General features: G+C 40.0%; 4 protein-coding genes across 8 annotated transcripts in view; 3 read left to right on the forward strand and 1 right to left on the reverse strand.

Annotated features, from left to right (window-relative positions):
• Nucleotides 1–21,554, forward strand: part of LOC116328895 (ependymin-like) — a 30,272-nt gene extending 8,718 nt beyond the window's left edge. The window contains exons 1-6 of one of the 2 annotated variants that reach the window (XM_039609324.1): nucleotides 18,791–19,460; nucleotides 19,595–19,629; nucleotides 20,157–20,291; nucleotides 20,586–20,772; nucleotides 20,860–20,947; nucleotides 21,046–21,554. In XM_039609324.1, coding sequence (XP_039465258.1) covers nucleotides 19,394–19,460; nucleotides 19,595–19,629; nucleotides 20,157–20,291; nucleotides 20,586–20,772; nucleotides 20,860–20,947; nucleotides 21,046–21,175 — 642 coding nt within the window. In that variant the 5' untranslated portion in view covers nucleotides 18,791–19,393 and the 3' untranslated portion in view covers nucleotides 21,176–21,554. Of the gene's footprint in view, nucleotides 1–18,790; nucleotides 19,461–19,594; nucleotides 19,630–20,156; nucleotides 20,292–20,585; nucleotides 20,773–20,859; nucleotides 20,948–21,045 lie in introns of those variants that run through there. The other variant, XM_039609325.1, reaches the window with a different exon arrangement.
• On the reverse strand, nucleotides 1,332–4,280 carry LOC120438854 (citrate synthase-lysine N-methyltransferase CSKMT, mitochondrial-like). Its single transcript, XM_039609323.1, is given in 3 exon segments — nucleotides 1,332–1,754; nucleotides 1,757–2,040; nucleotides 3,783–4,280. Coding segments are annotated over 2 exon segments (645 nt in total). The 5' UTR covers nucleotides 2,024–2,040; nucleotides 3,783–4,280; the 3' UTR covers nucleotides 1,332–1,376.
• Nucleotides 3,503–17,185, forward strand: alpk1 (alpha-kinase 1). 4 transcript variants are annotated; one of them, XM_039609309.1, is made up of 14 exons: nucleotides 3,511–3,566; nucleotides 4,368–4,561; nucleotides 5,236–5,390; nucleotides 5,493–5,691; nucleotides 6,227–6,286; nucleotides 6,383–6,469; nucleotides 6,546–6,622; nucleotides 7,269–7,364; nucleotides 7,457–7,561; nucleotides 11,766–13,464; nucleotides 14,697–14,844; nucleotides 14,920–15,082; nucleotides 15,629–15,815; nucleotides 15,898–17,185. In XM_039609309.1, the coding sequence occupies exons 2-14, from the start codon at nucleotides 4,444–4,446 to the stop codon at nucleotides 16,107–16,109; spliced, it is 3,306 nt and encodes a 1,101-aa protein (XP_039465243.1). In that variant the 5' UTR covers nucleotides 3,511–3,566; nucleotides 4,368–4,443; the 3' UTR covers nucleotides 16,110–17,185. The 4 variants fall into 4 exon arrangements, with proteins under 4 accessions (XP_039465245.1, XP_039465246.1, XP_039465243.1 ...); XM_039609311.1 differs by lacking the exon at nucleotides 15,898–17,185 and having other exon boundaries at nucleotides 3,503–3,566; nucleotides 14,920–15,096; nucleotides 15,629–15,721; XM_039609310.1 differs by lacking the exons at nucleotides 7,269–7,364; nucleotides 7,457–7,561 and having other exon boundaries at nucleotides 3,512–3,566.
• A 461-nt stretch (nucleotides 21,555–22,015) lies between the features above and the next one.
• LOC116315503 (ependymin-like) lies at nucleotides 22,016–23,871 on the forward strand. The gene is made up of 6 exons (XM_039609322.1): nucleotides 22,016–22,238; nucleotides 22,418–22,452; nucleotides 22,573–22,707; nucleotides 22,792–22,984; nucleotides 23,142–23,229; nucleotides 23,466–23,871. Exons 1-6 carry the CDS (start codon nucleotides 22,124–22,126, stop codon nucleotides 23,587–23,589), a joined length of 690 nt encoding a protein of 229 aa, XP_039465256.1. The 5' UTR covers nucleotides 22,016–22,123; the 3' UTR covers nucleotides 23,590–23,871.
• The last annotated feature ends 188 nt before the right edge of the window (nucleotides 23,872–24,059 follow it).

Here is a 24,059-nt window from a genome sequence, read left to right on the forward strand (position 1 = left end):
GCTACTTTCCAGATGTTGCAGAGCATGGTGTAAGGGTATTGCTACCGTGTCATCCACTGATCGACTGGGGGGTAGGCAAACTGGAGGCGATCGGCAGTGTCTAGGGCCATGTGGTTGATGTGTGTGAGAACCAGCTTTTCGAGGCATTTCATGGCAATTGGTGTGAGTGCCACTGGCCTGAAGTCATTTAGGGTGGACATGTCCGGTCTTTTGGAGACTGGTATGATGGTGGAGGATTTGAAAATGCATGGGACTACTGCCTGACAGGTTGAAATGCATAATGCATTTGCAATTTAGGCACACTGTTACCTCCCAACAAGCATTCCTCATCATCATTTCTGTGTGACGTTTCTCTCTGTGTGTGAGTACTCTGGCTTCTTCCCGCAGAGACATGCAGGTCAGTGGGGTTAGATTGTTTTTTCTCTTTGTTTTTTGTTTGTCTTTTAAATTGCCCATAGGTGTGAGCGGCTGTCTTTGTGCTAGAGAGATGCCTTTTCCACCCACCCACCCTCCCAAAAAGGTAGAATTGAAAAAGTGGAAGAAAATAGATGACTGGATGACATTTGTGATGTATTATGTAAAGCTGCCAGGTATTTAGATATTTTTCATAAATAAATCTGAGTAACATGAATTAATAAATCAGAAATACTATCTGAACGCAGGAGATCCAACACTGCCAAAAATATTAATTTGATTGGATACCATTAATGTGTCTAGCTGATGTTTTTTCTTCCCTTTTCTTTCTTCCCTGTTGTAGCGCACTCTAACTTTGGTACTTTGTACCTAGAGCTACTCTTATGTTTACAAAGAGGAAATGAGTGTTGTGGTCGAGACCTGCCACAACACCACAACAGCTTTGCCTACTTATCTCTCTCTATATAAGTCATATATATATAGAAGTACTTCCATAATATGATCGCCCAAAACATTACTAACGTGTACCTAAAACTGCTGTCTCCGGGCCTGGAAATGTTTCTACTCTACTGAGCTGCATGTCTTCAAATATTTCTCTAAAAGAGGCATGTGTGTGCAAAGTATATTTGCACATTGTATTACAGTGTTGTGTTCTGCTGGATGGGATTTGAAATCCTGGATGCTGGGTGCCTGCTGGCCACTAGATGGCAGTGTGTGACAAGTAATGAAAGAGAGAGACTTCCAAATCTATGCAACTCAAACATGAGACACAGATTTACAGTTCAGAGATGATTCTATACATAGTTTACTCATACACACTATAATACAATATATGTGCTATATGAGTTAAAGTTATTCTACACCATGGAATATTTCTACTTATGTCTTATGAGAAGAAAGAATTATAATAATGACAGTTGTGTTGTATTATTTTATTTATTTACTGGAGTAAAAAGTTACAGCTATAGAACAGGGTGAGGGGTCACCTGGTAGCAGTAGTAATGGATCCCCCTTAGCTCCCCAACCTCCTGCACCCCAACATCTGCTGTCATCACTCCCGGATCCTGTGCAGCCGTCTCCAGCCAAATAAGCCTGGAGTCAGGGTCCTCATCAGAAAACTGGAGCAAGGACCCTGAACTCCGCAACACCCTTAAACACTGCTTCAAGACCAGGCTGGCATTCTGCTTCCCCTCCCTGGACCTTAACAAGGCATCAGTGGTCCCCTTGTCAATTATAAGGTCCACAGTACTAGGACTGAAGCGTTTATCAAGCTGTGTGCAGTCCAGCTCTACGAACTCAATTTGAGAAGAACAGCTGTGAGGTTGAATGGCTTTGGCTTGAATGTGTGTTCCTGCATTAGTTTCACAGCTATGTGGGAAATGTCAGCACAAGTGACATGAACGGAGACAGGAGAGTGCCTGTAGATAGAGGGTCCCAGTGCTGATGTCCCACAGCCCATATCCACCACGTGGAGCGCAGCGTCTGGGCGAGACATAGTTTGCAAATCTCGGACAGAATCGAAACCAAAAAACCACTCAAAGTTTTTGAAGGGGGCTTTCCCACTGCTGGTCTCGGTGTAGAAGCGGTCCCAGGTTGCTTTCTTATCCATGTTTTCAATCAGTTCAGCTACAGTGAAACAAAGATGAGACACAGGAGTTATCAGTAATACACAAAAGATCGGTTATTTTAGCATGATCATGACTGAGCTCTTTTCTTAGGTTATAAATAGACACTAATAGTTTCTTTTGAGGAAGTTCCCTAAATGCAGTGTGTATAAGATACATTTATTCACTGCTGATACTGTTGTAAAGATGCACAAAATCTTTCAGTCAAATCCATGTGATAAACATGCTTTACTGTTTGGTTCAGCTTTTCGGAAGCTGCAGTTTATGATGTTGTACTGACAGGTGTTTGACTAAGTGTTGCCCACCCTAACTACAACAGTGAGGGAAGGTCTGCAAATAGCAACACAACTGTTTAGAAGACACACTGCGGCTACGATTAGAGACTTAAAGCACATCTTTCTACACAGCTACGATGACCTTTAATGGGCTTTAATGTGTAAACTAGCAGCCGACTGTACTATAGGACTACCTCGTGGTACAACTGCTTTTTTCAGTGAATACGTCACTAGCTTGCACCCCCGTTACGGCCACCGGGTAGTATCACTGCAACACCACCACAGCCTGTCCACGGGGCTTTTCATCATCTGATCGCTTTTCTGAGAGATCGAGGCATCCTATCAGCCGGGATCACATATTTATTACATGTGGACGTGTGTTACCTGAAAAAAAAAACTCGTAAAAAAAATGTAAATGTTTTGGTGAGTGCGTGCTGTTTAGCAGATGATGTGTTGGTTTTTTGTTTGGGGGGGGGGGTATTTTGGAGTTGTGGGAGGCAGTAGCTGCAGCGGTATGAAGGGAAAATCACATCTTTATCATTTTTATTTTAAATCTAATCTAATAAATATATTTGTTTCACAATATAAAAAATATGCGGCATTTTGGTTTATGCGTCGAAAGGTCAAAAGTCCTCCCAAAGACCCTTTAGGATATTTAATAATTTATACATAAATGTATTCATTTATTTATTTATTTCAGTCACATTCCTACAGCCCAGCTACCGGTTGCTATTTTTTTTGCCCCAACTTTATTGAGTTACCTGTTGCTATATATCACAGTTCTGGCCCTTCATTACGTCACGCGGTGCATTCAAGTCACACAGGAATAAGTAAAAACAACAGAGACAACATTAAATACTAAAAAATACAGTATTTTGCTAAAGTAATTTAAGCACAGCGACCAAATAAATGTTTATTTGATAAGATTTTTTAGTAACCTTTAAAAAATATTTTTGACAGTATTTCATAAATAAATAATAATAAATAAGCGGGACGACAGGTATAAATAATGATCATTTTTCGTTTTCTTCTTACAGATAGAAAAACAATCAGTTAAATAAATCATACCACGTATTTTGATGTTAAGTCTAACCGACTTTCTTCATGTTCGGGTTTTAAAGACCAAGCTTTAAATAATGCAACAAATATCGTACGTTCCGAGGAACAAGTTTGATGTTTCCGAAAACTTTGAAAGTAGCATTTCATGATTCCGCCCCACCAGGAAGACGCAGAGAACAAGAACTAACCATAGGTGAGTTTAAAAAAAGAACTTTTCATACATTTTACATTAAAAGAAAAGAGATAAATACTTCGAGGTTAGCCACACTTAACCGAGGTGTCTAATTACGAATGTATGCTAATTAGCTGTAGGCTAGGTTACACTGAATAGTGCAAAAATACTTTCTGTGGTTGGGTTTTTTCAAATAGCAGAAATGCATTGTATGGTGTATTGAAATAACATACGTACAAGTATATCATATACATATAAGAGGCTGAAGAAGTTGCTTAGACGAGTGACAAAACGTTTCTCCCACTGAAAACATTACGTACGGATGATTGAGCATGCGTCAACACAACATGAAATTGTAGTTCGGTGAATAGTGTATGTTTTATACTCCTTCCAGCTGAAAGGTGACATTCGATTTCATAAACCAAAAATAACTTTCACAGTGATGTTTTATATAGTTTGAAATCCGACATATTATTGAAGAATTTCAGAATATTCTCACTGAACTAAACTTAGGTCCGTATGTATTTATTATTATGTGTTATAAACAAATTCTATCAAATTAACTAGATTAGGAGTTTTTGAAAAGTTCTGGCAAATTAGGCCATTAAGACTCCATATTTTGTCCCCTTTTAAAAGTCATTTATACAAGTTCAATTACGTGTTTTGTTGATTTATTTGTTTGTTTGTTTTTTACATTTTTATTGTAATGTTAATGTTTTGAAATATTCCAACCGCCCGGATGTGGAGCCGCTCTTTCTCAACAATATTTCAACAGTATTGTCATTTCATGGAATTTCCCTCTCTTGGATCACTCTCTTACAGGAGCAGGGGTGAGGAGGCCAAGAGAGAAGGATTTTTTTTCCTTTTCGACAACAGCTAACTGCGTCTGTTTACCACAATGGACAGTCGAGAGGTGGGAGATTTACTGGACGAGTGCCTCGGGGCAGCAAAAGCAGCAGGTCGCCAGTCCACCGGGGTGTCTGAGGCAGATCGGCTAAACTACTGCAGCTGCAGAGGTCAGACACAAGATGGTGCTGTTTAGTGTTTTTTGAGCATGTGAGATACTCAGAGATTTGGGTCAGGATCAAAGGTGAGGTGGAATTATGCTTGCATAAGCTCTGTACAGCTCTGTGGCTTCCATGGCATGAATTTGACACTTTGTTATGTTAAGCATGTGCCTTTAACTAATGCGGGCTGGTGTCTTGCATCTTATAGGGTCAACACACACATACTGTTACATGTTACTGCTAAACAAGGGACAAAAACATGCTCCATTTCACTTAGATTTTTCATATAAATGATGTTTTGCTGCTGATTTTAGAATCTTAGACCTAAAACTGTCCAAAGCAGCTTAAACTAAGTCTAAGTAAACGAAGTCTTCCTTTTGGGAACTTCCTGTTATTGGTTCAAACAGCAGTGCATTTCTAAACAGCAATCCATCCAGCTTTTCCTTGTGTTGCGTTGATGTGAATCTTTCATGCTTTTTTTGTATATACTTTTTCTAATGGTGGATGCTAATATTAACCATGGTCAAAATTTCAAATAAAAAGGTCAGTTTATGTACTAGTAATCCCGTGTAGCTGGAATGTAGTCACTGTAGGTAAAGATATTCTTTTGTGAATACATTTTGAAAACATCAGTGTATCTTAAGCCCAATACTGTTTGCTCAGCTGGATTTTATTTCCTGTAGACTTGCTGTGTGCCGAACTGGCCTCCCTCCTGCAGGAAGCCATGGACATGAAATGGCCTTTTGCACCAGAGAAGTGGCAGTATAAGCAGTCTGTCAGCACCACTGACAAAACCAACCTCAATGACCTCATCAGCAAGCACTTGTCTCAACTACTGGTAATAATTAAATAATAACCTATTCAGCTCGGCACCCTGTGGTGTCATTGTAAATAAAAACAGAAGCACATTCCCAAATGTTGTGTTTACTGTGTCTGCCAGGATCTCCTGAAGGCCTCCATCAGGGCTGAGGAGGCACATTGTGCACTGGCAGTTGTCTTCTTAGTGGACCGCTACCTCTACTGGACTGATGATTCAAGCCGCCTGCTGAAGATTGCCAAGCTTCTCCACAGACGCTACCCCGAGACCCCCATAGCCCCCCAGCTGGTCATACGGCAGGCCAGGGTCTATTTTAACTCGGGTAGAGTGCAGTGAAAGATTGGGATTGATGCTATCTAAGAATTTTTTTTGTCTTCTCATCTCTGTGTGATATCAGTGACACAGGATATATCTGATATGGTAATTTCAGCTACACCGTGAGCACAGAAGCTCCACCCACCAGCTGTTCAAATCTTTTGTCTGCAGGGGGCAACAGATCAGTTTGGCATGTAGGGAGGGGTGAAAGAGCTAAAGCAGTTTTTTCAGACAGTGAATGGTCTAAAACAAATGTGAATAACATTATTTTTTTAACTATGAATCAAAGCCGTTCTTGGAGAGTGAAATAACAGCAATTTAGAGCTGGAAACGACTATATAAACTCCTCTCTGATACATGTTAGATGAGCAGTGCTAATTATTGTTTGGAGAAATTATAGTGATTGACGTAAACTCATAGCCTGGAAATTGCACATGAACGGCTCTCACTTCTTAGTTATTTTTGCCACATTTCATTAAAGGGTTATTTTAAGTGAGGCTTGAGCTGGATAAATGCAAACATAATCATTATCTGCCCCACAGGAAAACTGCAGAAGGCAGAGTACATCCTGAGCAGCCTGATTAACAACAGCGGGACGACAGGTAGTTTCCTGTCTGTTCCTCTTCACAGACATTTATTGAGGATTAAACTGAGTCCACAAAAGAAACAAATAATGTGCCTTTTTCTTTTATGTGCAGGTCGTTGGATATACCACTCTGAAAGTGACCGGGTGCTCGTGCAGGCTGTGAGTGTTCAAGTGCGTGGCACAATTTTGCAAAAGCTGGGTAAGGTCACTTTCGTGAAGTGAAATAACAACATTATTTTGTGATTTTTTAAAATTGTCTTTGTGTTGTGTTTTAGGCCTGTGGTTAGAGGCTGCAGAGCTAATATGGGCTTCCTTGGTTGGGTACTACTCGCTTCCTCAACCTGACAAAAAGGTACCACAGACTATACTATCAGTTGGTTGCCAAAGTTGCCATATTTTGAGGTTTAAATCAGGGATGTCAAACTCATTTGACATTGTGGGACACTCTGCTTTATGTCAGTTTAAAGAAGTTTAAGTACACATTTCATCCCTGGGATATTTTAATATCAGCAAAAGAAGTGTAACTTCTACATGATGAAGAAATACTGCTGTGTGCTTTAATTGTAAGGAATGAATGTGTAAAATTACAGAAAGATTCTGTTAGCTCATCAGACAGACTTTCCTATAATTAAAAAATGAAAAATATCTTTGTTTTTATTTTTACTCTGAATGCACTGTAAAAAAATGCATTTTAGTAGATAGTGATTGTGTTATTTAAATGTTTATCAGTTACTTTTTTACTTTGGTGTTGTATAAATGGCCATGATGAAGGCTTTAGGAAAAGCTGTAAAATCTATGAAAATACATTTAAAATATAACATTTTTGTCCTCCTTCACATTTTCCAAAGCCATTCAGTGGACCAGGTTGAAGTCTTTGACACACTGATTCTGGTCCCCAGGCCTTATGTTTAATGTTTGACTATCCTGGTTTAGATGTTAGTCGGCCCAGTTTACACACTGTGATAAACCTCTGACCTGCAACTCTGTTTATTTTATAGGGTATTGGAACTTCCCTTGGTATACTGGCCAATATATTGGTATCTATGAACAATGAGGACTTCCATGCCTTTAGAACTAATCCAGATATTGATTTTGTAAGCCCGCCTGACATATCTGCATTCATTAGTCGATTTTTGTAGTGTTTTTTTTTTTTTTACTGCATTATTTATTCTGTCCATTTTTTCAGACGTTACTTGGGGATGGAAATCATCGTCTTCTCTCAGCAGCCCAAGCAGCTAAGATGGCAGTGGTATACAGTCAGTATACTTCACTGTATGTTTTGACCAATGTGGTAAGTTACTTCTACTAAATAATCTCTGTCTACTTGCCTGCAATTGACCTTTAGAGTTCTAGTTTATCAGCATAGATTAATGACGCAGATACCTGAAACTTCCCCAACATACCTAATTTGAACTAAGTTTTATTTCCTGCAATGATAGAGAATCCTCATAGTCCAGCAAAAGTTTTATGTCTAAGCAAGTAGTTATCAGACAATCATGCACTGAATGTGTTTGCTGTTTTTGCTGATAAAATTGAAAAAAAAATTTTATTAAAAGACAAAGTCATGATTCTTATAGAAAATTCATGTCTGTCTTGTTACAGCTCAGTTACACTAGAGTAGAATTCCAACAGCAAACACATTATAATTTGTCTGATCACAAAACAATTGCACAAGTTGCCTGGTGGGAGGCAACCTGTCTCCAAACAGTTGTGAACAGACTCAGACTGCCTGCAATCACTCTCAGACACACTATCAAAAGTGTGCAAATAACTACTGTCTAATTTATAAACACAAACAGCCAAAATGTAGCAAGTCAGTATGAGTCAGTCTGCTTTGATGAGTGCAACTTGCCTGTGACACGTTTCTTTACAACAGTGGACTCAACTCAGTTACTTGTATTCTGGTTGTATCCTGGTGATATTCCTATATAAAGGCAAGGTTGCAGAGCGCTTTTGTCATTTTGCTGTTAATCTGCCATCCTGTAGCAACTACGTCACTAATTTTGGAGGAATTTCCGTTTCAACTCTGTGAGGTTCTGGTTGGACTCTAAAGGTTTAGTAGTTACTGTTAACATGAATTTCTGTACTGAAGTTGAAATTCCTTGCAAACCATGGCACAATTTTGCAATAATCTTTTTTGTGTTGTGGACTGCAGAATTAGACAACTTACCCCTTTGAATGCAATGCTCCATCAAAAAAAAGGGATTTTAAAATTGAAATTAATTAACTTCTTAACGATTTTTCAAATCTTATAAAGCCTGTATTTAAGCCTGTGTATAAAATGTTGACTTGATAGTTTTTTTTTTTGCAAAACTAAATGCTGATTTTGAATTCAGTACCACGTTAGAACTGAGCCATGTTAACTACTGTGTTGGAAGGTAAATAGTTTTGTTGCTTGATAAAGCATTTCACTTGATCAGCAAGCCGGAGCCACCTTTGCCATATTTCATGTTTGATAATGTGTCAGGTGATTCTATTAGTGACAGGTTAGGACTCTCAGCATGCCAGATAAGCAACCACAGTCTTTCACTGTGCTGCTGACATACCTACAGAATGTGGTTTGGCCTTTTCCTTCTGAAATGAGCAAAAATTATATTGGTCCATATAAGGATGTTTGAGTATTCTTTTACTGATAATAACCATTATATTTAAAAAACTAAATATTATTATGTGGTTTTGTATAGTTACTTAGAGATTCTCCACTTTCCAATGGTTGTATTTTGAGTGTAATTCATTTGTCCGAAAAAAAAAAAACACAAGTTAGAGATGAATTTGACTAATCCTTCTTAATCTGTAATTGTGGTTTTTAGCACTGATAATAACAGAGTAAAAATCTGGTGTCTGACAGCCTTAGTTCAGCATAAATGCTGAATAGAGATGCAAGTTTCCCATGTGTAGCCATGTCATTGCTTTGAATAGTGTCCAGATGACAGGCTGGATGGTTCCTCTCCTTTTAACCCAGAGGATGCAACGTCAGTGATTTCCCAAAAAGAAATATAAATTTTGATTAGTCAGTCAGACCACAGGAAAGTTTTCCCCTTTGCCTCAGTCCCAGAGGTAAGAGATTTTCTGGATTCTGGTTGTCATGCATAGTTCCTTAACCCAGACAGTGGTTTCTGCTAATGTGTAATAGTCCAAAGATCACAATCATTCAGTATTGGTTTCCACTTTTTCTCCCCACTTTTTAAAATGACCTTTTTTGAATATCATCATTCCGTTTTGTCTTGATATGATATTTTCAGGTAAATAGAGGGTTTAAATGATTTGTCAACTGTTGCATTTTGAGTTTGCTTATATTTACATACAGTGACCCAACTTTTTTGGGGATGTATAGCACTGGGCAAAACTCTGAAGCCACCCCTCATTTCTTTATATTTTACTATGAAAATAGGAAAATGTGCAGTGAATTATTTAAACACATATAAACATACATGGTAGGGCTGCCACAAACGATTATTTTGATAGTCGACTAGTCACCGATTATTTTTGCGATTAGTCGACTAATCGGATCATGCATCCATTGGACGTAAAACGTACAGCTTATTGCACCAGCAGCATCTGCTCTTATATAACATTAGCTTACAGTTTTTTAAGTGTTTAGGTATGTGCTAACTAAAAATAAAGACAAGATGATAGTTTATTAAATTTAATGAGATTTACAGATTGTTTCGGTAAAGTTTAATAAACTCCTTGCTATCTAAAATATAACGGGACACCGGAGTATATTCTCGAACATCTCACACTTCTGATAATCAGTTGTCTGCTTGACGCTTTATTCAGTCGTGTATAAACTATAACTTTAATCTCAGCCAAACCGATTTACTCAGGAACAAATAAAATACTCAAAAAAAAAGGCCAAACAATAACATTTTTAAGTTATCTAACTGACTTATATATGTTTAACCTGAGTAGCGAAAGACAGTGGTGGGTTTGAAAACGATTTGCCGGGAGTCCGGTGTTCTCACGGGCTCTAGTGAGCCTTGCCCCCGGCTAGCTATCGAGCTAGTGGGTAACAGACGTCTCCGAAAACGTCGGAGCGCTTTTGAAAATATGTGGTGTCTTGATAAACTGAGCAAATATTTGAGGTTTACACAGCTACATTCTCGCCTGAAAATATGTTAAACGTTTATTTTGTGACCCAGAAAGATTAATAAGAGTAATATTAAAACTAACTAGCTGCCGCCATTGTTGAAAACTGAGCAGGGCCGCGCTATGAATTCTGGGACACTGCTGCTTCTTCTTCTTCGGAGTGTAACGGCAGCTGGCATCCTTGTACATGCAGTGCTGCCATCTTCTGTTTCAGTCCGTTATTACACTCTTAAATCCTACTACTTATTCCTGCGTCTTTTGTGATCTTACAAAGCTTCAAACGATGCGTCGACTATTAAATCAGTCGTCGACGATTTTGATAGTCGACGTAATCGTGACTAGTCGACTAATCGTGGCAGCCCTAATACATGGCAATACGGTACAGAAAGCACAGCCTGCACGCAGCTTTCTTCTAATTTGTTTAAGGAGTTTTCGGGATCAGTTCTTCAGCGTTCTAAAAGGACATTCCAAAGCTCATATTTGGATGCTGGATGGCTTTTGTTCCACTGACAATACAGTGTTTCAGTAATGTTGAGGTTTGGGTTCCATTATTTTAACAAGCTCCCCAACACCACTGGCTTAAATGCAGCCCTAGTGACAGAGCCTCTACCGTGTTTTGCAGATGGCTGTAGACCCTCGATGTTGTACCTCTCTCCTGGCCTACTCTGTACAAATTGATGACAATTTGAACCAAATATTTCACATTTGAATTTGTCACTCTGGTCGCCACTGATTTTCAGTGTAGTTTGTGTGTTATTCCCATTCCTTTTCCATTTTTGATGAGTAAACAGTAGCTGGATCCACTAGTGGGCTAGATGCATCCCTCAGCTCCTATGTCAACTTTTTGCTGGATTTCTTTCGTGTTTCTTAAAGATAAGACTTTCACAAAAAGTTCATCCACTGTAGATAGTTTTTTAGGCCTGACTCCTTTTCTCTTCTCCTCCAATTCTCAGTTTTTTTTAATCACACATGGCAAGATATGCTAAGTAAAATAATAATATATGCCTGTCGAGCTGTGTTATCTTTGGCCTTTTTCGCAGAATTAACCAAAATAATGGGAACAAATTGTGTGTTTTTGTGACAGACTGCTAATAACAAAGTGCCTAAAGATACAAAAGTTAGTTAAAGTGAAGTTAGTTCTATACTAATTTTTCTGTTATGTGTAGACACAATACTGGTACATGCATTGAGTTAGGTTCTTCTTAATGCTTGAATACTGTCAGGTACAAGAACTGCACTGAAAATGAGTGAAAAAGCAGCCAGTGTTCAAAGAAAAAGTCACGCTGCATGGAAGCAAAATATAAAGAAATGAGGGGTGGCTCAGGACTTTTGCACAGAAATGTAGGATTGTAAACTAAATCTTTCCTGTGGTTATGTAATTGTTCCTCTGTTTGTGTTTTTTTTAGACAACCCAAGGTACCTGCTTGCTATCATACAGTTTCTCTGTGGAGTGCCCAGATTCTCAAAGACAATCATTTCTCCAGCAGGCTCAAGAAGCATTTACAATTGGCCTTCTAACCAGAGCAGAGGGTGATCTGGTAACCAGCAAGCAGGAGCTTCATACCGTTCTCAAGGCTGCCTATTCCCTCACTGTCACTCACAAGTGGCTTGGAACTCCTTTGGAGGTTGTAGCACAGGCAGTTCAAGCTTGTCAAAATGCTTTATCTAGTTTTTACAGTTACTGCCACGCAGGTACCCAAGACAAAGACAGCCTGTGCACTGAGATCATGCACCTGGTCACCCAAGTCAAGCTGCTGCTCCGAGTGGAGCCTTTCCTTAATTCAGACAAGGGGTCTTTTATCCCTGATAGCTACAGAAATGTCAAAGACACCTCTGTAAATTTTACTCTTGCAGGTTTCGCTAAGATAATGAGGAGGTTCCAAAAGTATCACAAGTCACTGTGTGAGACCACTAACACACACTGTAGGGATGCTAAAGATGAGCTAGAGATGGACAGAGGAAGGCCGTGTATAACAGCTCTTTGGACAACCACTGGCACACTCAACACAGAGGCTCAGGGAGGCTCACATTCATCCAGTGTGCATATGCCTCAAAAGCCTGAAAGCACAGATATCCTTGACTCATCATGGCAGGAAGTGTCCTTAAAAAGTTCAGGCTCTCCTCGGCCCAGCAGCAGTTATACAGGAAGCAGTGCTATTGGACATAGAGAGGGAGCGACCAATCAGAGCTGTCTACCCACAGAAGTTGATGAAGAAAGGTCAGACGACAAGTCACGGTCTCCTGATGAAAACAAGAAGCGAAACTTACAGGGTTGTAACTCTGGTGTCAATTCTGCACTACCTGCCACTTCCTCCTCCAACATAAGCAGTGATTCAGAAAACCTTGAGATGATAAAAGCTGAAATAGAAACGCTGACCTCTGAAGAGGACGTGGTGTCTGATGCTCGTGAGGCAGTAGCTGAAGGAGTAGTGCAGTCCTTATCCCAGCTATCTATAACATCCTCTTGCTCCCTTGGGGACAGTTTCGGTTCCCAGTCATCATGGGAAAAACTTTCAGCTGATCTGAATTCTTCCACATACAGGAACCCACAACCAAGTAGTATTTCCAAAGCAGGAACTTGCCAAAACAGTGATTCACCAGATTCAGATGGGAGCTTCTTCATTTGTGAAACGGTCGATTTTGAAACAAATGATTCCCCTTCTGATCACATGAGCAAAAACCAGAAAATACGTGCTTTATCAAAACCACAACCGATCAAAAGCCCTAAAGTTTACCAAAATGTGGAAACTGAAGTACAACCTGCAACAAACAGCACTTTAGCAATGCAAAATAATCCATCTCAAGCTGTCACAGAACTGTTACCTGTCACTGAAACCTCTACAAAGAGTTCGTTTGGAGTCCTGGAGGTGAACCAGAGTTGTTGTCAACAAACTGCAGTGCAGAATGTGCCCCAGAAGAAGAACTCCATGTGCTACAGCTGCCTAGACCCAAGCACTGTAGCTGATGCTGTTCCTATGAAACCATTCTTGTTGTCACAACGGGATTACCAAGCTCTTCTGGCTGGCATTTGCAATGATTGTCTGCTGAAGAGGTTGCACAATGATGAGAAAAAATTCAAGTTGGAGCAGTACAAAAGTGCCCACAGTAAGTTTACATTCCTGCTATTCCTTTGTCACCATCAGTACTTTCTTTCAGCTACAGAAGAACTATGGCTCTAGGGTGTCAGCATCATTCTGTCACTCTAGATAAAAATATCTTAAATGTAAAATATATTATTTATGATCACGCGTTGGATGGATTACTGTGAAATTTTAAACACTCACATTCCCCATCTCCAAACGATATATTTTACTGTCACTTTCCCTGTAGTGACACCATGATGTTCACATTTGCTGTTTTGAGTGAGGTGTCTCAACAGCGACTGGATGGATTCCAGCAGAGTTTGGCACAGATATTTATGTTCAGCACTCGTGATATTTTCATTGCTTTGATTTCATTTTGGAGCATTTTTTCCAGTTCCCCATGATTGCATGATTCACATTTATGACATTCCTTATTTTTTTTCTACACTGGGCTGCGCCTCACTTCATACATAGCCGTTCTGACTCCTTTAAGCCTCCCTCACTTTCTTCTGATTAGCTGCACTTTCATAAATAGGAGGTTTAAAACCATATAAGTAGGGCTTCTGTGCTCACACCCAGATCTATATGCTATATATATCATACAGATCTGGCTATATAAGAATTAGACCAATTACCACCTTCACAGATGGCTTGGCTTTAGTTTCTTATTCAATGGGCTACATCCATCCATTTTCTTCTGCTTATCTTGGGGCCAGGTTGCAGGGGCTGCGGCCTAAGCAGGGAAGCCCAGATCCCCTCTCTAGCTACCTCCTCTACCTTATCCAGGGGAACATGAAGGTGTTCCCAGACCAGCTGAGAGATATAATCTCTCCATTGTGTCCTGGGTCTGCCCCTCCCTCCGGAGCTCACCCAGGAGATGCCAAGGAGGCCTCCTTATCAGGTGTCCAAAGCACCTCAGCTGGCTCCTTTCGATTATGAGGAGCTCAGTCATCTAGGAGAGGCTCTGATTAAACCCGCTACTCTTCCACATCAAAAGGAGCCAGCTGAGGTGCTATCTCTAAGGTAAAGACCAGACACCCTACAGAGAAAGCTTATTTCCGCTGCTTGTTCGTTCGGTGTCTACCTAGAGCTCGTGACCATAGGTCTACGTCCCCATTTAAGGGGCTGAGATGATCATTTTTTCCATGAAAATGAGCACCAATAAGTTCAGCAGGCTGGTAGCTTTTATATATCAACCCCAGCCTTGTCTTACAGAACAAAAAAGCTTGTAATTGTCTGTTGATCTCTATCTAGGTGCTCTCCATTTAAAGTTCTCCAAGGCCACTGGACTGTGGACAGGATTGGAAACTTGTGTTTATATTGGCGACTCAATGGGGGAGAAGGGCGCGCAGAGAACAACAATATGGGTGCAGTTTTTACACCAGGAGGAGCGGCTAAGCAAGTATGGTAGCAATCTTGGTTCAGCCTAAATATGGTGACTTGAAGTCTCATTTTTTTTTCCTGTATTTGTCCTTAGTTATGTGGGGAAAGATTACTTGAAGCCAAAGCAGATCCAGTTTCCCCTGAAAGATGTGGAGCGACAGATGACAGCCCAGTACTATGTGACTGAATTCAACAAAAGTCTCTACGACAAAGAAGTTATGGCTCAGATCTTCTTTATTCCGTCAGAAGCACTGTTGGTGAGGGACTGCTGGTGAAGAAATACTTATTTAAAGGAATTCGAAATAACAAATGTTGCATTCAAAGTGCTTAATTTGTAAAAACAGCTTTAATAGAAGGCCACATCCAGAGTGTGGTACAACCTGCAGCAGGTTGAAATGTAATACTTTCAGTTTAGAGCTACAAATCTGTTTTTGTGACAGTAGTCGAGCCATTATTCTGTTGGTTATTAGTCTAGGAGGTGCTATGATCTGCAAATGTTTAAAATTTAATTCTGTGTGGAAAGTATTTATTGATTTGGGCCAAAGACAGAGAACCTTTATCATTATTCACTGAGTGTAAACCAGACTGTATACTGCCATTTATCTTTTTAAACACAATATAATAGTACAGCAATGTGTGTGCTGAGAGGCAATCACAAACCCAAAAGACACATAGAGCCAATGGATTACTGAGATTAGTAACATTTAAGTACAAAGATTTTTTTTAGTAATATTGTTAAAACCAGTAGAATCCAAACAGTCTTCAAATGTTACAAAATGTCTCTCTTGTTTTCTGGTGATCAGATTCTGGATGGAGATGAGATTGTGGGCTGTGTAACCGTGGAGCCCTACATGCTTGGAGACTTTGTCAAACTGACCAACAACACTGAAAAGAAGGAGAAGATGTTCCTTGCTACAGAATATGGCCTCGCATTTGGACACTTCACCTACCTGTTCTCTGGTGGCCAGGAAGTCGTTGTAGATTTACAAGGTGTGTGACATCTGCTGCTTATCACTGAACATAATATTGTCACATGACAAAGATTAGTAGTCATCCATTTATTTTTCCACAGGATGGGTGACAGCCAACGGCAAAGGACTGACCTACCTCACTGACCCACAGATTCACTCCACCAGGATCCCTAAGGGTCCTTCTAACTTTGCTGCCAGAGGGCTCAGTTTGTTCCTGAAATATCAACATGGACCTGAGTGCAATCAGATTTGCCACCTCCTCAAACTACCTCCACTGGACCCAAACTCAAACGTTTCTCCTCAAAAACTTTGAGACGTTATTGCTATCCACAAAAAATTAAAAATTAATTAAGGGGCTTGTTTTGGCAATTTTATGGAACTGACTTTCATACTGTTTTCCTTTTTTTAAAATGTACCGATAAATGCATTTTGCACACACAAATCGTAATCTTCAGAAATAAGGATTTAAACACTGTTGTGCAGTTGTCGTTTGTTTTAATCGTTCATATTGCTATTAACTTTTCTTGGAATACTAGAAGTGTAACAAATTTACAAAGAGCTTTTGGGTGCTACATTTAGTTACAAGAGATAAGAGATCATTCTTTCATAAGAGAATGATCTGAAAAGATAAATGCAACAAAATTATTTATGTGGTTTCATTACTTTTAGCAGATTATCAAACAGTTAACATCTTAGGCTCTTTTTGTCAGGTGGTCAAAAATCTCACACCTGACAGGATTTTTTGTTATTGTACCTTTTTTTTTATTGGAAGTCACAAAAAACATGTGACTGCAGTCACAAGAAAACATGAATCGATAAGAGAAAAAATATTTTTGAAAAGATGTTATCCATCACTGTCTCCTCTCTATGAGTGGATTGCTGCCTAACTGGAAAGGGAGTTTCCAGTGAATCACCTGATGCTGTTTGAAGTCGTTTTGAATGCTATTATGGAAGATTTTAAGTAGTCTGTCCTTTTAGTGGGATATAAAAACATGTCATGTTAGCTGTTAAGCTTATTTGCAAAAGTGGTTAGCACTGTCGGCTCATACCAAGAAGAGTCCCGGGTTCGGATCCAGTCTGGGGCCTTTATGTGTGGCGCTGTCCCCCAATCCACTCCTTTTGGACTGAAAAATGATCCAATATCCCGGGCTGTAAAATCCCTCTATCACTGTGCTTGCTCGGTAATGTTGCACAACTTGACAAAATGTCTCATATTGCACATCCGCATAACCACACAATGCGTTCATGCACATATGACTCCCACACAATTCTAATGACATATAAAATATGCAAATATGTGCAACTGTTGTATTGTCTTCTTTTCTTGTTTGTATCACTGCACATTTTGTCCTTTTGTAACAATATAGATAAAAAATTAATGAACTTTGATGATCGAAGCCAGCAATGTTTAGTGAACCGGGAAATCTGTAAACAGGCTACATGAAGATGATGATTATGCAGTCTTCGTTTTTGGTGCATATGGTCCAGTGAGTGAGTGATAGATAGATACTTGAAATAGATAGTTCATTGATTGCACAAGGGAAATTGATGTGTTACAGCAGCACGATGAAGGGTACAGTCTGCACTAAACAGCACAGTTAAAAAAGAAGTGCCACAGGTGCCTGGTAAGGCCCTTATACTATGAGATAGTGCAGGAATTTATATATTCACAACAGTGATAAAAAACAAAGAAAAAGAAAAATGATGTTAGTAAGACTGACATTTGTAAGGGAGAAGTGCAAATTGCATTAATAAATAAGATGTACAAATTAAATCATAAGAAAAAGCTGCATGAAGGTATTATACAAAAATATGCATTGGACCATACGCCTGACAGGTGTGTTCACCTGTCACAGAATGAAGAGTTATTATACAACTTTACAGAGAGTGCTAGGAATGAGTTCCTGCAGCGTGCTTTATGGCAGCGAGGTTGATGTAATGCAGAGACAGTGGACTAAAAATGGCTTCTGACAACAGAACAGTACCTTGTGTGGCAGATCCACCATTAGTTGTGTACCTGTGTGTTTGTGTGTTAACAGGTCAATAAATGGAGCCCTTTGCAAACTGCCAATGGGGAAAAGTGTAATGTAAATATAGTCCATTTATCTTTATAAGGGGAGTGTAACATGGTCAAGGTGAATACAATAGAAAAACCTGACTGACATCATTTCAGTGCGACACATGACCGCTGCAGGTCTACACCTATAGGTCAGATACCCTTGTAACTGTTGGTGTTTGTTCAATTTCCAAATAGAAAATGATAACAGTAGAAATGGTCTGCTCGTACACATTAAAAACATCTCACAAGGTGCATTACTGAGTCAGTCAAGAGTAAAATTATTAAGATGATGACAATGATGACAGTAAAAACAATTCAGAGAATCTATCTTGTAATACTACACATAGCATAACTTGCAAAGGATGTGTGTTCGGGTGGGGGGGGCGGGTTGAAATTAACTGCAATATTAGAAACGCGTTCTTGTATAGCATAACTATAAGTTTTGTATAGGCTTATATATGTAATTAATGCATTTTAAAAAGTAGGTTTGTAGGTTTATCTAAAGCTATTAGGTCTGCTGACTGCAGTCATACACCTCTACAATCACATGACAATGATGTCATTCATGAGCACATGTTTACCCGTCCCCATTCGGCCAAAATCCTGTTCGGGCTTTATGAGCTGCCCTCTTTTGTAAACACAGCATGCTTTACCCTTGGCCCACTGTGCGCAGTATGACACAGTATGACACAGTATCACTAAGCGCTGTTATGAATATTCGACTGGAAAGCGGTGTATTTTTGAAGTTTGTCCTCACTGTAAGTGCACTGTATGAATAGAGGTGGCATAACATTATGAGCACCTACAGATAGAGTGAATAACACCGATGTTCTCTTCATCGTGGCAGCCATTAGTGGGTGGGATATGTTAGGGAGCAGGTGAACATTTTGCCCTCAAAGATGTGTTAGAAGGACGAAAAACTGCAAGCGTAACGATTAGCGTGAGTTTGACGAGCGCCAAACTGTGACTGTTTGGAGACTGAGTCAGAACATTTCCAAGTACTGCAGCTCTTGTGGGACGTTCTCAATCTGCGGTGGCCGGTGTGAGTATCTATGAAGAACAGTGGTGAACGAGAAACTCGGTCATGGACAGCCAAGGCTCACTGATAAAACGTGGGGACGAGCAATGGACGAGCTGCTGTAGCTCAGATTTAATGTGGTTCTGGTCAGGATACAGAGTGCATCACACAATATTAGGCAGGTGGTCATAATGGGGATATGTTTTCACTTTGGTTGCAGAATTTGTACAATTGTAAGCAATTATAGTCTACACACACTCTGCTGTACGAGTCTCTTGCCCTTGGAAAACATTAACCAGCTTTTAATGTACAAAGATATTTCCTTTTATGGGCTTACACTGCGACCTCACCCTGACAACACCCGAATCTGAACTTGAGCCCTCAGATGTTGGTTGAAAATAAAACCCGGAAGCATCTAGGTCTGTCTGGTCATCTGTCAGCATATATAAGGAAGTGTGGCTCCTCTAGAGCACCAGAGACTTCGCAACTACCTGTGAGAAACTCTGCGGATTCCTAGAAGATGAAACTCTTGGTGGTGTTAGTGTGCGTGCTGGCAGGCTGCCTGGCAGAGAAACCTCGCCCATGCAGTGAGTAAAGGAAGGAAATCGAGACGAGCTCTGTTGTGGTTACAGTGATAGTTCACTGCTTGTTTCTCATTGCTGTTTTCTCTGCTGACTTGTAAATATTAATAAATAATTCTGTTTTCTCTTATTTCACGCAGAAAGCCCTCCCCTTCTGACTGGAGCCCTGACTGTTGTGAGTTTATGTTTTCTGTGCTTAAAAACTTACTAAACTTATTATTGTTATTAATTATAAGGGAAAATGAAGCCTCTATTGTTATTGTACATTAGAAATGTTTGGGTGAATAGTAGGTAAAAAGCATTTAAAAAAGAATAAAAGGGTGAGATCACTTATCAGCCAGTGCATCTGGGATAGGCAGAAATGTAATGAAAGAGCATGTGGACACAGTGCAATATGGGGAGCAGTGGACATCCTCTGTCCATCTGTTTGTTCTGTAAGCAAATTGATATTGGTCAGAGTTAGGAATAAGGTAGTCTTTGCTGTGTTGAGATACAAGTCCAGACATTTTAGTGCTCAGGTCAAGGTCCAGAAGCTGCTCTTACATTTACCATCTTCAGTGCACGCTTTGATTGATGTTTATGGTGAGTGAGCATGTGGGGCCTGCCTGACTGTGTGGAAAGCAAACAAAGAAAATGAAAGTTGTCATTCATATTCTGTGTGAACGAAAAAGATGACAACAATCTTGCATTCTGTTTCTCCAGTCCACACAGAATGAAAAGCTGTGGATTTATGCCAAATACGTGTACGATGGATGGGGACAAAGGGTCCGGCTCACGGAGCTGGGGAACTACCAGAACAAGTCATTCACCTATGACGCCCTGCTGCTCTTCAGAGAGGTGACCAAAGCAAACACAAGAACGTCTCAAATATTTGTTTTAGTGTGAAAATTACTGCTGATATAATTCTGCTGAAGTGGAGACGCATGAGACTAACAACACAACGTGTTATAAGAAAGTGTTTTCTTTCCTTAATGTTTTAATGAAATAAGATGGGAACTCATTTTATTGCATTAGTTGAACATGAGTTCAACTAATGCAACCCTCTTCTTTAGACTGAATAATATCATATTTAACTGCAAAGAAAGTTGATCTAAAGCGATTCTCATTCTCACCCCACAACTCATGCACCAGGCTGCCATGTATGAGATTGACGACAAAGCTCGTACATGCAAGAAAAAGCCTCTGAAGGCAGACTTCCATCCTATGGAAATCCCAATAAATTCAACTCTGGTGGGCCAAGCCATCGTGGGCAGCTCATCTGGACCCGGTGAGGGACTCCTGGTCAACACCTGGACTGGAAATCTTCCTGGAAATACAGGTGAGTTGGCATCTAATGTTCAGAACTCTCATCCTGACTGTTTATCTGCACTCTGTTTATGGACACATTTCATCTCTGTCCTTCCAGGAAAGTACCTGACTACCTTCACTGAATTCGGATGCATTCCAGTCAACACTATGTACCAGACACAAGAGTATGGATGGATGGTGACAGGGTTAGTTTCCTCTCAAGTCTATAGTAGGAAAAATGTAGATTGCAATACGTTTGCGTGTGTCCAAGTAAAAGCTGTGTCGCTTTCTTTGTGCTCACCAGCTTCTTCAACAACGTCATTGGGATTTCTGACCCCGGTCAGCTCAACCCCCCCGACTACTGCCCAACAGAGATGACGGCGAATGGAGAGCAGTCTGAGGATTTCACCAGCTTGTTCTTTAAGCTGCAGTGAAGGTTTTGGCAGGTTTTTACCTTACACAGTGCAGTGAGATCACCAATGTTGTGAATTGGCATTATATAAATAAAACTGAATGGCATGTAATTGCATATAATATGCCGTCTCCTCCTTATTCCTGTTTGAAACATGGAGGGCAAGTTTGGCCTCATTGTTCTTCTGTGTATCTCTTATCAGGATGAATTTTGCTTTCTTTCTGGCATACAGAAAATGATAAAGCGGTTCCAACAATCATCTGGTTTTTTGTTTGTTTTTTTAGTTTTGTTTTTTTTTTGCAACAGGTTATTGCCTCTCATATTTGCTTTTCTTACTTCCCATTTTCTAACACTGTGTTGTGGCCACATGTTGTGTTCATCAATAAAAATGTAACACATGATTGCATGCGGTGTATTTCTTGTCTCTTGTTTCATAAGTAAAGGTAAAGAAGGATGTATTCACAAAATCTGTCTATTGACACCAAAAAAAACATATTAATGTGACCTAATCGTTTCAGGAAAAAAGTCATGGAGGATCAAAAATCTTTGTGTTTAATGCCCACCTTGCTGGTTTCCAGTTATTCCTTGCTTTCTGGGTGCGTTCACCAGAGAGGTGACACTAGTCACCTTTGCCAGCAGACATAGTTTCCAGCTTATTAAAGTAGTTTGTGTACATATGAGGTGGGAGTGGTTAAGGTTACAAAAGCTGCTTTTTTACATTGTATCTACATGCAGTCTATCCTCTCAACTCTCTCTTCAGTCAGCCTTCTAGCTCCTCCCCTTGGTTTTTAGTTAGGGGTCAAAACAGCTAAAACGCAGTTTCTATTATTAAAAGGTAATTCCCCTTGACCTTTATTCTGACATAACTGCTGTATTGAGAAATGACAAACAAAAAACTTGGCTGCAGATACAGAATGGGAGTATCACCTGCTTGTTTTTTAAGGAAGTGAGATTTTTAAAGCAGTATCATATGAGCAGCTGTTGCAGAGGAAAACGTTCAGATCTGCAGTCTGACAGCATGAAGGTCCTCGTCCTGCTTGTGTGCCTGTCCGTGGGCTGTCTCGCTCAGAGACCACGACATTGCAGTGAGTACACAGACTTTAAAGTCCTCTTTCTTCAAATGTCTCCAAATGCAGCAGTTCTCTTGCTTTAGCATCAGAACTGCTGGTGCCGATTTGTTTTTGCTTCAGTGTAGAATCACCAAGTTAGCAATGTAGCACATTTGTAGTGTAAATCCTCCAAAATCCTTCTTTAATTTTCACAGGATACCCGCCACTGATGAGCGGAAGCCTGTCTGTGGTAAGTCTCCTCTCATATCCCTCGATTACGATTGAGTGTTGCAATAACAACTGATACTTAATGCAGTTGTTAGTTATTCAGAGTAATCTGCAATGACAAACATTTGCCTCTGTTTGAAAGTCCACTGCAAGTCAGAAGCTGCTGGCATTCTCCAAGTACATCTATGATGGACTGGGAGAGCGCATCCGCTTCAGACAGTTTGGACTCTATGACAATAAGACCTACCACCTTGATGTGCTTCTACTGTACAGAGAGGTAGCGACGACACAGCAGTAATATTTGCATTCAAGTTTATCCTGTATACCATAAACGACTGTGTAATGGTGCCCTGTCCTCTAGGGTGTTATGTATAAAATAAACAACAAGAACCGCACATGCACTAAGCAGCGTCTGAGCCCTGACTTCCACCCGCTGGCAGTTCCAAGAAATGCCACCCTGATGGGCCAGGTTGTGTTAGGTGCCTCCTCTGGTCCTGGACAGGGAGTCCTGGTCAACAGTTGGTACGGGGAGCAGAAGATGAAGACGGGATCAGGTACAATAAGAGGAAATCAAAGCGAAAAATTGCAAAGTCATGTGTTAGTTTGTAACACATGACATTCTCTTACATAAGCTTGTGTTGAACACAAACAAACCTGCTCGTCTGGTTGCGCTGCCTCAGCTCCCATGTGATCCACTTCTTGTTTCTGCAGCCAAGTACTTTACCACTGTCACCGAGTTTGGATGCATCCCCGTCAGTACTCTGTACCACACCAGCAACGGTGACTGGGTGGTCAACAGGTCAGTGGGCAGAAGACTTTTAATATTGTTCTAGAACTTACATGCATGTTTCCAAAACTATTTGTCACATTGCGTTTTTTCCCTTAATATTTGTCAGTAAACACTGAACTGGGTCCCTCAGTAGGGCATTTGCCTTTTTCTCACACTCTAAAGTCTCTGAGCATCTGTGATCCTGGTTGAAGAAAACTGTTGGTATCCTCTGATTCATTTTGCTTCATTTTTCTTCTGTTTTTCAGCTTCTTCAACAATGTCATTGGATTAGTCGATCCCCAAAAACTCAACCCGCCGTTTTTCTGCATGAATGCTGAGCAGGAGGATGAAGACGAGCCAGTAACATTTCTCAGCTTGTTTAAAGAATGATTTTACAAATGGTGGTGACAATGATGATGATGATTCACTGAACTGCATTGTTGCCATTCATAAACAAGCTTCATTTGGTTAAAATTCATGCTAATATTTAATCAGAGTATTTTCTTACATCTTTTACAGTCATCAGATTGAGCAGCGTTTCCTCTAAAATCTATTTTTAATCATGCTGTTTCTCTTTTTTAATCTTTTCAAATAATAGTTTATCAGTTAAATTAGTTTTTGAATGTTTATGTCATAAGAAAATAAAAACAAATTCAGAAAAGTCGAGCCTGATACTTTATTCCTGATACTTTTTTCACTGACTAACAACGCAAAGACTAAAAGCCACTGGTATGTCCCAGGGGGTGGCATGTTGGACAAAGTTCAGGAGTATCCCACCAAAGAAGATCCTGAAGCTGAAGAAGCATTTTGTCAAAAATCCCACTTTAAGAAGACTTCAAATGAATATTTTAACCTCACAC

The sequence above is a fragment of the Oreochromis aureus genome, linkage group 3 (genome assembly GCF_013358895.1).
Source record: "Oreochromis aureus strain Israel breed Guangdong linkage group 3, ZZ_aureus, whole genome shotgun sequence".
In the NCBI taxonomy this organism is placed as follows: domain Eukaryota; kingdom Metazoa; phylum Chordata; class Actinopteri; order Cichliformes; family Cichlidae; genus Oreochromis; species Oreochromis aureus.

Coding starts and splice junctions, on each gene's coding strand:
- alpk1 (XM_039609309.1), top strand. CDS start 4,444: ATGGACAGTCGAGAGGTGGGAGATTTACTGGACGAGTGCCTCGGGGCA. Junction 7,562..11,765: donor TGTATGTTTTGACCAATGTG/GTAAGTTACTTC, acceptor TGTTTTTTTTAG/ACAACCCAAGGTACCTGCTT. Junction 15,083..15,628: donor TTCCGTCAGAAGCACTGTTG/GTGAGGGACTGC, acceptor TCTGGTGATCAG/ATTCTGGATGGAGATGAGAT.
- LOC116315503 (XM_039609322.1), top strand. CDS start 22,124: ATGAGCAGCTGTTGCAGAGGAAAACGTTCAGATCTGCAGTCTGACAGC. Junction 22,239..22,417: donor TCAGAGACCACGACATTGCA/GTGAGTACACAG, acceptor TAATTTTCACAG/GATACCCGCCACTGATGAGC. Junction 22,453..22,572: donor TGAGCGGAAGCCTGTCTGTG/GTAAGTCTCCTC, acceptor TCTGTTTGAAAG/TCCACTGCAAGTCAGAAGCT.